The sequence below is a fragment of the Diabrotica virgifera genome, chromosome 6 (assembly GCF_917563875.1).
Source record: "Diabrotica virgifera virgifera chromosome 6, PGI_DIABVI_V3a".
NCBI lineage: Eukaryota > Metazoa > Arthropoda > Insecta > Coleoptera > Chrysomelidae > Diabrotica > Diabrotica virgifera.
Window position 1 is genome coordinate 37,056,948 of NC_065448.1, and position 13,163 is coordinate 37,070,110.

Here is a 13,163-nt window from a genome sequence, read left to right on the forward strand (position 1 = left end):
TTTCACGTTTACGACGTTCACTATATTCACTTATAAACGATTCATAATGATTACCAGTGTCAGTTGATTTCACATGATCAGAATTTGAAACAGTTAATTTGGAACTTTGAGTTACTTTATCAGCTTCGTAAATCTCCATTCTTAGTATCCTTTGCTCTAAAGTTGTGATTTTGCAATTAAGGCTTGATGAGAAATTTTGGAGTTCTAATTCCAGATCATTAACTTTTTTTATAAGGGCAGGTATGTTTAAAGCATCCCTACATGAAGGGCAAAAGAAAGGCATTATTCTATTAGACATAACTACAACTCTTACTTCAGAAGCTGATAAGCCAGAGCAAGATTTACAAATTACTCTTTTGCATAAATCACATGGGCATCCAAACATCTCATTTTTGACTTCTTTATAATTACATGAAGTCTGACACTTATAACATATTCCAGCCATTTTTAAGTTTTAACAATTAGATCCTTTGTTGAATTCAAAGAACACTCCACCACTGATCACCAAAACACATTAACTTTTTAAGTGGAAAAAAGTCTCTTTTTATCAACAACTAATTACATTTTGGTGTTAAATGCAATTTTACAACTAAACCATTAAATTTATTATTGTAACTTTATAATTTTCAATTAGATAAATCCTTAAGGATTATTTTGATGCAAAACTTCGGTATTTTTTCAATTTTAAAACCACTTAAAAATTGATAAATTATAAGAGCACATTTACTGTGTATCTATACTGGTATAACTGTGTATAATTTAGTGTGATTTTTAATTTCAAATTATGTCTTTCTCCTTTTAATGATGGTCAAAAGCTCTCTGTTCCTTTTCCATTCTGTGCAATGTGTGCAACACCATTTCGTTCGTAATATGATCGGTCCATGGTATTTTCATAATTCCCCTAAAAAGCCACATCTCAAAAGCTTACAGCTTTTCATCAAGTCGGCATTAAAAACCCAATAAAGAAGAAGAGGATGGACATAACATTTTTATTATTATCCTGGTTTTTTATAGCGTTCTCCGTCTTCTGGTTGCCAGTTTCCAGCTTCGTCCATTGTTGCATTCGTCAGGGTGAAGGTTCCTTTCTGACATTGTCTTCTGAATGCTGCCTAGCCAAGAGTGTTTCGGCGTTCCTCTCTTCCTTCTTTCCCTTGGCCTCCATTTTAAAATTTGTTTTTGCAGCCTATCGTCGTCTATTGACGTCGTATATGACCATACCAGATCAGTTGTCTCCTTTGAATTTCGTCTATGATGGTTGACTTGACATAACATTTTACCATCCGATATAGGATTTGCTTTGAATCTTTCAGAATTTTTTTTTTTGTAAAATATAGTGATTTTTTTTAGTACAAAATATGAGGGTATGGGACCGTTCAATTATTACGTAACGCGATTTTTGACCCCCCCTCCCCCCTGCGTTACACACTCTAATGGGCGTTTAACTATTGCGTAACGCATTTTTTGAAGATTTTTTACCCCCCGCCCACCTGCGTTACTTATACTTGAACGGTCCCTATCTAGAATGATATTAAAGTCAAATAAAAAAATAATGAGTTTATAATTGAAAATATTTCTGAATTTATTAAATAAAAACCTACATTGGGGTCAAAATTTACCCTCCTTGGTCATCCAAAGGTTAATAAAGCGTTTTATATTTTGGACAATTATTATGGAGTCGATACACATATTATAAAAGATAAACGTGTGGGCACTGAACAAATTGGTTTACAAAAAAACTTACCTTTCAAAGTCAACCGTAAAATACAAAATAGTTTATAAATAAACACACAAACACACACTTAATAATCTGATATATAATTTAGGCATAAGAACCACACATATAAAAATAAATAACAAAGTCCCTGTTTTCCAATGTGATACGCCAGCGAAGAAATATCAAAAGATAAGTAGTATGTAAAGAGAAAGTGACCATTTCATATTCATTTGCTTTGAAAATTTTATGGGTAATTACGAATAATCCCTAATTTTAGACACTGGGGGGTGGAGCAGTTTAGTGAACAGTTTAGTGTACTATCTTACAAAGAAGAATCTGTCATTTTAGAGCCTAGAGTGTAGCTATACACCTCAGTTCAATGTCTTTTAAAGCGGCAAAATATATAAACTTCTAACAAATATAAAGAAATTTTAAGAAATGTGTAGAATTAAATTTTGCCACTGTGTTACGTTGCAGTCCAATAGTGATGTTGATTATAGTTACTTTCAAGTATTCGTTGCAAATCATTACTTTTGTATACAGTAATCATTTACAGTATTCATTACTTTGATTACTATGATTACTTTTGTTACTTTTGTATTTGAGTACCGGTAATCATATCGAGAATCGTATTTTTCAGTAGGTAGATATTTTGTATAGGTATTCTGATATAAAAACCACCTTCACCGATCTGTTTAAGGGATAAATCGTTACTTTTGTATAAAGTAATCATTTACAGTATTTGTTACTTTGATTACTTTGGTTACTTTTGTATTTGAGTACTGGTAATCATATCTAGAATCGTATTTGTCAGTAGTTAGGTATTTTGTATAGGTATTCCGATATAACAACGACCTTCACCGATCTGTTTAAGGGATTAAAAAATTCGATAACACTCATAAAATACCCGTCCCGTCCGTTACTCGCTGGGATACGATTGGTATTTTTTTTATAGAAAGTAATCAAGTGTACTGGTTGTAGATACAATAGTCGTTACTCGCTCTGATACGATTGGTACGAAGTAATTAGAATAATCAAACTAGATACAATAGTCATTACTCGCTCTGATACAAAGTAATCAGAGTAATCAAAGTAGATACACAATAGTCGTTACTCACTCTAATACGATCGGTACGAAGTAATCAGAGTAATCAAGGTAATCAAAGTAGATACAATAGTCGTTACTAGCTCTAATATGATCGGTACTAAGTAATCAGAGTAATCAAAGTAGATACAATAGTCGTTACTCGCTCTGATACGACTGGTACGAAGTAACAAAGTATGTAATCAGAGTAATCAAAGTAACGATTTGCCTCTCTATATAGTAATCGTTACTTTCGGCATTCGTAAGTAACGAGTACTTTGTAACGATTAGTTAATTTTTCAACATCACTACAGTCCAATACTAAAAATTTGTCACTCCCTTGACTCCATATAATTTCCAGACTTGATACCCTTGTGCCCTAATGGTTTACTTACCTTTTCCATTTGTCTGTCTTCCTTCCAACGGCATAAGCTCATGCTCATCTTGTCCTATGTCAGACTTTATCGGCATTTGTAAGTCTGCATAACTAGCAGAGTCAGCAGCTTCTCTTTTGGGTTCCTCCTTAATTTCAATTTTAAGATTATAAAGAAGAGGAACATTCACATCACTATCTATTTGTACTTTACACGTCTCCTCACAAACTTCTTGTTTTATTTTCGTTTGATTAAACATTGCTTTTATTTTTGTAATTTAAACTTTAAACTCAAAAAAATTATAGTTTTTTTCCGTTTTTTCTAACCTTGTTCTGAAAGTTTGACATTTGACGTCTGACATATCTATGAACTATCATATCCACCTTTACTTAACAAGCCATGAAGTTGAAATTTGGCAACATCTATTGGTAGACCGATTAATTCTGACAGTTCTCATTTGTTTTTAAATAATTTTCACTGTATTTACAGAGAAACTGAAATATTTTACAATATTTCGTGCTCCAAATTATAAAGAACATTTAAAAGTATGTTATTAAGATGATTTTAGTTCAATATAATATATTTTTATATAAACTTGCGTGCATATAGAAATCCGTCCACTTAAAAATGTTGTCATTTTTAATGTCTTATATTTCCTAAATCTGTTGGCAGATTTAAGTGATTTTTTAATATGTTATAGCCTAATTCTTTTACAATACCGCTGTAATAAGTAATAATATTGTTGCTAACCAGTTAAATTTTTATGGTGTACCGGGCATTTATAAAATACTGAAATTAAAACCCAACTATAGACTCCGGTTTTCTTAACATTCTGTTTTTTTGATTAATTCGCTTATGTTTAACAACTACTAGATTTGTTCTTTATTAATTCAGGGTGTTTCTAAATAAGTGCGACAAACTTTAAGTGGAAAGGAACAAAATGTAAAATTTTGACGCTTGTATTTTAAATGTAATCATTTTTTTGGAATCCTGAGAAAACTAATAAGTATTTTTGAAAAATTGAAACGCAGAATGAAAGATTACTTTATTGCCGAGGGCAGAAAGTCCCTTAGAATGAATAAAATGTTTTTTTAATGACATATTTGGAACTAAAAATCACATTAAATTTTCTTAATTTTTCACCCCTGTAACTTATTAAAATAAACATAGAAGTTTTCAGAGACTTTCGGCCCTCGGTCCTAACGTAATCTTTCATTCTGCGTTTAAATTTTTCAAAAATACTTATTAGTTTTCTTAGGATTCGAAAAAAAATGAATCCCGTTTATATTCTTGTTATTGCTTTTTTTTGTATAATAAACGTTACTTACAAGGAATTACTTTTAATAGTATTTTGTACAAACTTTTAATTAATAATATTTTCTTATTCGACTCAAAAAATACTATAAATTTTACCAGAATTTGTACTTTAAAATCGTAGTTTCGAAAGCGGTAGTCCGAAAGTCGGACTACGGACGTCATCAATTGCGACGTTGCCTTTTTCTCTTCATGGCTTGTAAAGTAAAGGTGGCTATGGAACTATACATAGAGGTAAATATTAACATAGAGGGAGCCCTTAGACAAGGAAAAAAGAGGAGGGAGCCTACCTTCCGCGCTTCCTGACGACAAGATCTCATGGACTGGTTTGCTGCATCTCTTTCTAACACACTGTATCGAAAATCTATGATGACATTCAGTGTGAATATAGGCACGGAAGAGGAGGACAACTGTAGCAGCTTTACTATGCGTAAGAGTGAAACAGCACTAATCCAAATTAAAAAGATGGTGTCGTCACTTCGCTCTGACTGACACTCTCTCTATGCTAATAGGGCTTTTCATCGATTGTCATTTGTTTCGAGCTTCTGTCATGTGTCACATAATATTAATATATCTACGACATACGTCTTTGATTTGTATCATTGGTATTACCAATAACGTATGACATAGATATATTAATATTATGTGACACATGACAGAAGCTCGAAACAAATGACTGTGAATGAAAAGCCCTATATATAACTCTATGGAACTATAGGGCATTCAAGACTTTGACGTTTGGGAGGCAAACCTGTCAAGTTGCGTTTGTTTATCGCTGTGTCTAGGTACACGCTAACGTGTACGCAAACAAAAAAAGTTAACATACACGCGAAACGTCATTAAGTCAGTGACGTCACTATTTAGCGTGCACTGTTACTGGTTTTTTGCATACACGCTAACTTGAGCCGCGTGTATGCTGTGGTAAGTAGTATGTACAGTTGAGTCCGCGAATCTTTACACGTGCGTCATCATTTAAAGCATACGAAATAAGTCGCAAATTGAAATTTACTAAACGCAACAGCAAGTGACAGTGAGTGACTTGCTGTTGCTTTTAGTAAATTTCAATTTCCGACTTATCATCGACTTATTTCGTATGCTTTAAATGATGACGCACGGGTAAAGATTCGCGGACTCAACTGTACGTATGTACCGCGAGTGTCAGATAGTGAGAGTGTAATTTGTTAGAAAGAGAGAGTTAGAATTTGTCTAATCGTGGAGTGTTTACACTTTAATCAGTGGCGTACTGAGCATGGTTCCGCGGAACCAGGCCCGCTTTAATGCGCTTTTTGCTTATTTTGTTTCTAATTTGATGGGGACATTTTGAACTACACAAGTACACACAAAGAAATGTAACTGCTTAACAGATTTTAATTTTTGTGTAGGTACTCTAGGTACTTGTGTAGGTAAAAACGAAGAATAATTATTCCTCAAAAATTTTGAAAACAAAATTTATTGAAATACAGGGAATGCTGTTGTAAGGTTCCCTACACATTTTACCTGCTTTCCATACATGTTTCAACTTATAAAGACTAACCGCCAGGGCTTGCCTACACGTGATAACTCAAACACTTGTATATTAGCACGATTCATGAATAAGATGTCGGTATACTACAAAGTTGTAAATATGCATTGCAAGTTTTATTGCAATAATCCCAATACAATAGGGTCGATACTGGTGTTTATGGAACCGTCATCATTCAGCCTGTACTTTTATATAGGTAGGTGATTCTTAAAAATTGAAATTAAATTAAAAAAAATCATGATCCTTTGTAAAAGGTATATTTAAAAGACCCTAATACGGGTTACATCACAAAACAAAACGTTTTCGGATTAACAAGTAATCCATCATCAGTGTTCATCAACCTCACATATTGATTCATCCCTTTCACATCACATCCACGGGGGTTAGAGTCCTGTGTTGCCCTGGGTAATATCCAGGAATTTTTGCAACATCCAACCATTTCAAACATAATATGTAGTATAAAATAAGATCTTATAGCTTTTAAAGGGTTTTTTACCCATAACTTTTTGGTGGCTCACGCATGCATGCTATTGTAAGTACGACCCTAGTCAATTATGAATCTTAGAATCTTAGTCAACTTTTATAACATTGTCTTCTTTATTAATTAGGTTATACTTATCATTTTAGGGCTTAACACTGATGATGGATTACTTGTTAATCCGAAAACGTTTTGTTTTGTGATGTAACCCTTATTAGGTCGTGGATTTTTTGAAATTAAATTCTAAATATAGACAATAGTGGTAAGAATAACTATAACACTATATTATAGACACTAATTTATTTTTAAGAAAATCTCGTCGTTTGATAAAAGATATCAGCCCTACCGATATCCAAGGTTTTTTTTGATTTTTTTTATTTAAACGTTTTATCTCCCTAGGCCCTAGAGGTTTGTATGAAATCATTTAACTTATTTATAAATGTATCATATTATGCAATTTGAGAATCTATTTTGTTCGTATATATTTTATTCCAATGTTCATTTTTTAAAAGCTGTGTTAGTTTTCCGATATTAGTATCTTTTTTTTTTTGGTTGGTAAAAAAGTCGTGAAAATCACCTTCTAATTAACATCTGAAATGATATTAATCGTTACCGCTTCACAAATTACTTTACTTATTGTTTATAAGATATCTAAGATTCGTTGGTTCAAATGCTTATTTTTGAAAAGGCTGTAGTCAAATGGGCTTAAACGAGCCACTAATCACAAGTGTATGCAAAATTTGAACAGACATATTTTATAACCAATTTTTGTCGTCAGGAAAACAAAAAGTCCAAAATATTCACAATAGCAAAACCTATATTTTTTTATACTGGTAGTTGAGATTTTTGAAGTTAAGTTATTTTGATTTTTTTGTTAATTTTGTTAATTTTTTTGTTAATTTAAAGATAAATTGTTTTCAAAATTGAGGACTTTGAAGCGGTAAAACTTACAGATCATATAAGCCAGGGGTCACCTCACATGTTAGCTATGTGTATGCCAAATTTCATCTCAATGCGGGCAGTTCTTTAAAATTTACAGCAAAAACCGTGAGTAAATGGACTATAAATTAGTTTGATTTTTTATGAAATATTTTCTGATATATGATGATTTATATTGAATGTTTTGGGCGGGGGCCCGCATCCCAACTGGAACCAGGGCCCATGATTGAATGGCCTATGCACGTCTTCTTTTTTATATTCTGACCACACTGTCTAGTAATTATTTTTTATGTTAGTGACCAAAATTGATGACTGTACCGTACTATTATTAACCCTTAACCGGAGATGTGCCGTCTGATAGACTGTAGCATAAACATGTTCTAAAGATTATTGCGAACAACTCCCTGCACCGGAATCACACTTCATATATTTCTAATACCATTGGTTGCTGTTTAGATTCCTAATAGTTTTAAAATCTGTAATATAGCGCTGTTTAACACCCTCAGCGCCAGTGTATCCTTTTAGATACACACTGTCATCAACGCTGTGTACCGAAAAAGATACACGTGGCTCGTTGTGTTCGATCGGTTGTGTTTCCTAAAAGTACACACTTTCTTAAGTTTTTATATGTAGAGAATAATGTTATGGCCTGAGCCAATTTAAGCCTTTCTACCTTTAGGTGTAAGGCTGTTGGAGTTGAGTTTGGCATTGTAGTCTCCATGCTTTCCGATCTTGCGTTAGGTTTCTTGCACTTTCCAATGTCAATCCCTTCTTCTCGACTTCTTTCCTGATTTCATCTATCCACATAACTCTTGGTCTTCCTCTTTTGTTTTTCCCCTGCACTCTCGTTTCGAACACTCGTTTTGTAAGCCTCTCGTTCGACATTCTACACACGTGCCCGAACCATCTAAGTTGTCCCTCCACTATTTTTTCATTGATTGGTTCCAGTTTTAGGTTTTGTCTAATTGTTTCGTTTCGTATTTTGTCTATCTTCCTTCTGTTTGCTATTTTCCTCATAAACCTCATTTCCATAGCATTAACCCTGGATTTTTGTCTCCCCGTCAATGTCCATGTCTCGCTGCTATACATGATTGTTGGTCTAACTACTGATTTAACGACTGCTGTTTTTACTTTCTCCGGTATCTCTTTTTTCCCCAAAAATGTTGTTTTCATAGCGTTAAATAAGCTTCCTGTTCGTCCCATTCTCTCGTTTATTTCCATGTCTTGTTTACCATTTGCTTCGATTATTACTCCTAGGTATTTAAAATATTCCACTTGCTCTAGTTGTTTCCCGTCTAATTCTATTGCGTGTGTCTTCTTCGTATTTGAAATTATTATTGTTTTTGTTTTCTCTGTATTAATTTTCATATTTATGTTTGATAGTTCTTCTTCTAAGATTTCAAGATTGTTCTGTAAGTCTTCTCTGTTTTCTGCTACCAATACCATGTCGTCTGCGAATAGTAGCTCCGATAGTTGAGTCCGTTTCATTTGCCAGTATCCTAATGTTAGTTTTCTCATTCTCCTCTTGGCTTTCTTTATCGCTTCATCCAGTACCACTGAGAATAGCAGTGGACTCAGCACGCATCCCTGTTTGACGCCTTGACTTGTAGTAAATTCTCTTGATTCCTCGTTATTGGTTCTTATTGTATTTGTATTATTTTTGTACATATCCTTTATTACTTCTATTATGTGTCTGTCGACTCCCCTTTCTTTTAGTGTCTTCCATACGTCCTTTCTTCGGATTCTGTCAAACGCCTTTTCCAGGTCAATGAAGCACATATGTATCTCTCTATTCTTCTTGATTACCTTCTCACTTACTTGTCTTAATGTGAATATTAGGTCTTGCGTGCTTCTGTCCTTCCTGAATCCACACTGTGTGTCGTCCATAGTTGTTTCTATTTGGGTTTTTATTCAAGAATAAGAATAAAAAGAATAAAAAAGAAATTCATATAAACATACAAAAATAGAAATAGAAAAATACGAAAATAAACTGCAAATAAATAAAAAAATTGCTTCAGTCACCGTAAAATAACAAAAAAACTCTATTTGTCCAAAAAAACATTTTGGCCCAGAATGAAAATTTTGTGAACCACCCGTGGCGCTGAAGGTGTTAAAGAAACACGTGTATTTAATATTAAATGGGCGTCCAGTTAACTGGACGTTGGCAGTCAACCCGATAAACTAGTGGCGTATCTAGATATTTAACTTAGGGGGAACTTTTCAATGGAATACCAATCAAAAGACATAAAAAGGTAAACCCAATACTACATATAATACATACATAACTAGTATTCATTGATAATAATCTAGCCGTTATCGTCCACTGCTGAACATAGGCCTCCTCTAAGTTTCTCCATTTCTCTCTATCTTTCAGCTCTCTATCTACCAACATCCAGTTCCCGACAGTTCTCTTTTACATCGTCACTTCAGCGCCTTGATTATGGTCAACTTCTGCTTCGTTTGTTCTCTCGCGCTTCATTTCAATTCTAGTCCACCTGTCGTTCGGTGTTTTTGCCAAATGACCTGCCCATCTCCATTTTTTTGCTACATATAACTTTTCTAACTAGCGGATTTAATTTGTCTCTCTGTTTAAGTTTCATGTCAGTTTATTTAGTCCATTTACTCACGGTTTTTGCTCCAAGTTTTAAAGAACCGCTTGGATTGACATCCAAACATGATTGACAAATTTTGCATACACATAGCTAACACGTCAAAGAAAAGAAGTGATATTTTGCCGGTGTGTGCTTTTGCCCTGGAGGTGAGTTTCACCCCTTCTCGGGGGTGAAAAAATTTACGTTCAAAATAGGTAAAAAATGACAGAATGAGGTTTCATGTCCACAAATGGTACTTACTTACTCCGTGACGTTACAACCCTTCGTGGGTTTTAGCCGACTCGACAACATGCCTCCACTGTTTTCTGTCTTGAGTAACCTCCATCCAATTCTCCACGCCCATAGTGATTAGGTCTCCTGCTATATTATCTCGCCACCGGAGTCGAGGGCGTCCGCGTGGTCTCCTTCCAGTTGGGACTTCCTTCCATACCAGCCTTACTGTTCTTTGGTCAGAATGTCTTCTGAGGTGTCCTGCCCATTGGAGTCTTCTGAACTTTATTTATTTTATGGTGTTGGCGTCTGGGCAAAGTTCTTCGAGCTCTTTGTTAGTTCTTATCCTATACAGTATCCTTCATCCAGCACAGGACCAAAGATCTTCCTTAGGATTTTTCTTTCCCAAACACATAGTCTCTCTTCGTTTGCCTTTGTTATCGTCCACGTTTCGCTTCCATACATCACAACGGGTCGTATGATTGTTTTATAGACTTGTATCTTCGTACGTCTTGTTAGTTGTTTCGATTTTATAAGGTTTTGGAGGGCAAAAAGACATCTGTTGCCGGCCTGAATCCTGTTGTTTATTTCTTGTGATCCGTTATTGTCTTCAGTTATTGTTGTTCCAAGATACTTGAATTCTCTAACGCGCTCAAAGTTAAAGTCATCGATGGTGATGTTCTGACCGATTCTGTCTCTGCTTTGGTTATTGAGGCTCATATACATATATTTCGTCTTGTTTTCGTTGATTTGGAGGCCCATTTTCTCTGCTTCCTTCTCGAATCTCACGAAAGTCTCCTTCATCCTTAATCGTGTGTTTCCTATTAGATCGATATCATCTGCAAATGCCAGTAGTAAGTTTAGTCCTTCTCGATGAAATACTGTATTCGGTTTTTCTATTCTTCCACTTCTGATTATGTGCTCCAGAGCTAAGTTGAAGAGTTGTGGTGAAAGTGCATCTCCCTGTTTTAGTCCATTGTTTATTTCAAATGTCTCCGAGTATTGTTGTCCAACTCTCACCTTACATCGTAACCGTTCCATACACATCCGTATCAACCTGACTAGTTTTTTTTGAAAGCCAAGTTCCTGCGTCGCTGTCCACAGTCTAGCCCAGCGGTTCTCAACCACCGTGTCGCGACACACTGGTGTGTCGGAAGAACCTATCAGGTGTGTCGCGAGATTTACGAATACGATATTTTATTTATATTTTTTTACTTATTATAATATACCAATCATGCATTCAACCATTTTTTTTAACTATTAGGTATATACCACGTTATACCAATCAATAAAGTGACAATCCGTAATTGTTTCTTCTCTATAAGTGTTTTTAAAACTTGAAAAGACATTTGAAAATTCATTTGATGAAAAGACATTTGGAACAAAATCATCAAAGCGTTTCCCAAAAGCCGCGAGAGTATTTTCAACGTCTACGTTGTTCCATTCAATCATCCTCAGTTATAATAGAAAAACGAATAAAACTCCCAGATAAGGCACTTTTAGCATCATATAAAGTTTCTGAATTGATTGCCAAAAAACAGAAAGCCCATACTATTGGTGAAGAGCTTATTTTACCGGCATGTAAAGAATTAGTTGCTACAATGTTAGGCCCGGAAGCTGTTGAACAAAAAATATCAAAGATACCTTTATCAAATGACACAGTCCATCGACGTATATTAGATTTATGTCAATCGATATTCAAAGAAATATTAGGGAGGTATTGGCAAATACACAATTTGCTCCACAACTGGACGAAAGCATGGACATTTCGGGAAAGGCCCAATTGATATATTTTATAAGATTTGTGTACGGACCGAAAATTATTGAACAGTTCCTATTCTGTCGTGAATTGGAAACAACAACCACTGGAGCTGATATATTTTCTACTGTTGAAACCTTCTTTTAGGATCACGGATTTAAGTGGACGGATTTTATTGCGATATGTACAGATGGTGCTGCTGCAATGACGGGAAATGTCAAAGGATTTTTAAGTTTCGCACTAAAGAAAAACCAGTTGATAATAATTACTAATTGTTTTTTACATCGAGAAGCTCTGGTAGTAAAAACTACGGATGGAAGCCAACTGGGTGAAGTTATTCATACTGTTGTTTCTATGATCAACTATATCAAAACTCGTCCGATGAAATCAAGGGTGCTTGAGAACCTTTGTAAAGACATGGGCGCAGATCATAAAGTCTTGTTATTTCATAGTAAAATTCGTTGGCTTTCGAAAGGAAAAATACTAAACAGAGTTTTAGAACTTAAAGACGAACTACTCGAATTTTTTAAAACAGAAGATGGCCAAAGTGATAAAACCCTCTTTGGTGTGCTAAGTTGGCTTACCTTTCTGACATTTTTTATAAGCTAAATTCTTTGAATGCAACTACGCAAGGACGAAAGGAAACCATAATACTCGTATCATCAATTGATAAAATAAGTGCGTTCTCCAAAAAACTTACATTCTGGAACTCGGTTATAGAAAAAAAAAAACGATTTGACTGCTTTTCCCGAAACCTCTATATCTTTAATTAATTTGAAATCTGAAGAACAGACTCTACTAAAGGAGAGCATGAAAGAGCACTTATGTAAGTTGCAAGAAGGGATAACTAAATACTTTCCCTCTGTCTTGAGTGCTAACTGTGAATGGTTGATTGCACTTATTGAAGTGTATTCTGACACAGTTTTAAAATCAAAATTTTGAGAAGTAGCTCCGGATGTTTTTTGGATTTCAGTTAAGAATGAATATCCAGAATTAGCAAAGAAAGCAGTATCCCTTTTACTGCCGTTTTAGACCTCGTAATTATGTGAATCTGCATTTTCTGCGATGAAAAATATAAAATCTAGCTACCGGTCTCGACTACTTGATGTGGATAGCGAGCTGAGAGTGTGTATGTCTACAATTCGTCCTCAGATAGA

General features: G+C 34.6%; 2 protein-coding genes across 2 annotated transcripts in view; both read right to left on the minus strand.

Annotated features, from left to right (window-relative positions):
- Positions 1–3,513, minus strand: part of LOC126885872 (zinc finger protein 271-like) — an 84,536-nt gene extending 81,023 nt beyond the window's left edge. Inside the window, exon 1 of the mRNA XM_050652661.1 lies at positions 3,194–3,513. Within this exon, the coding sequence (XP_050508618.1) occupies positions 3,194–3,431 (238 nt within the window). The 5' untranslated portion in view covers positions 3,432–3,513. The remainder of the gene's footprint in view (positions 1–3,193) is intronic.
- The window catches only part of LOC126885869 (uncharacterized), a 156,187-nt gene that overhangs the window by 70,569 nt on the left and 72,455 nt on the right, over positions 1–13,163 (minus strand). The gene's annotated exons all lie outside the window — the stretch shown is intronic.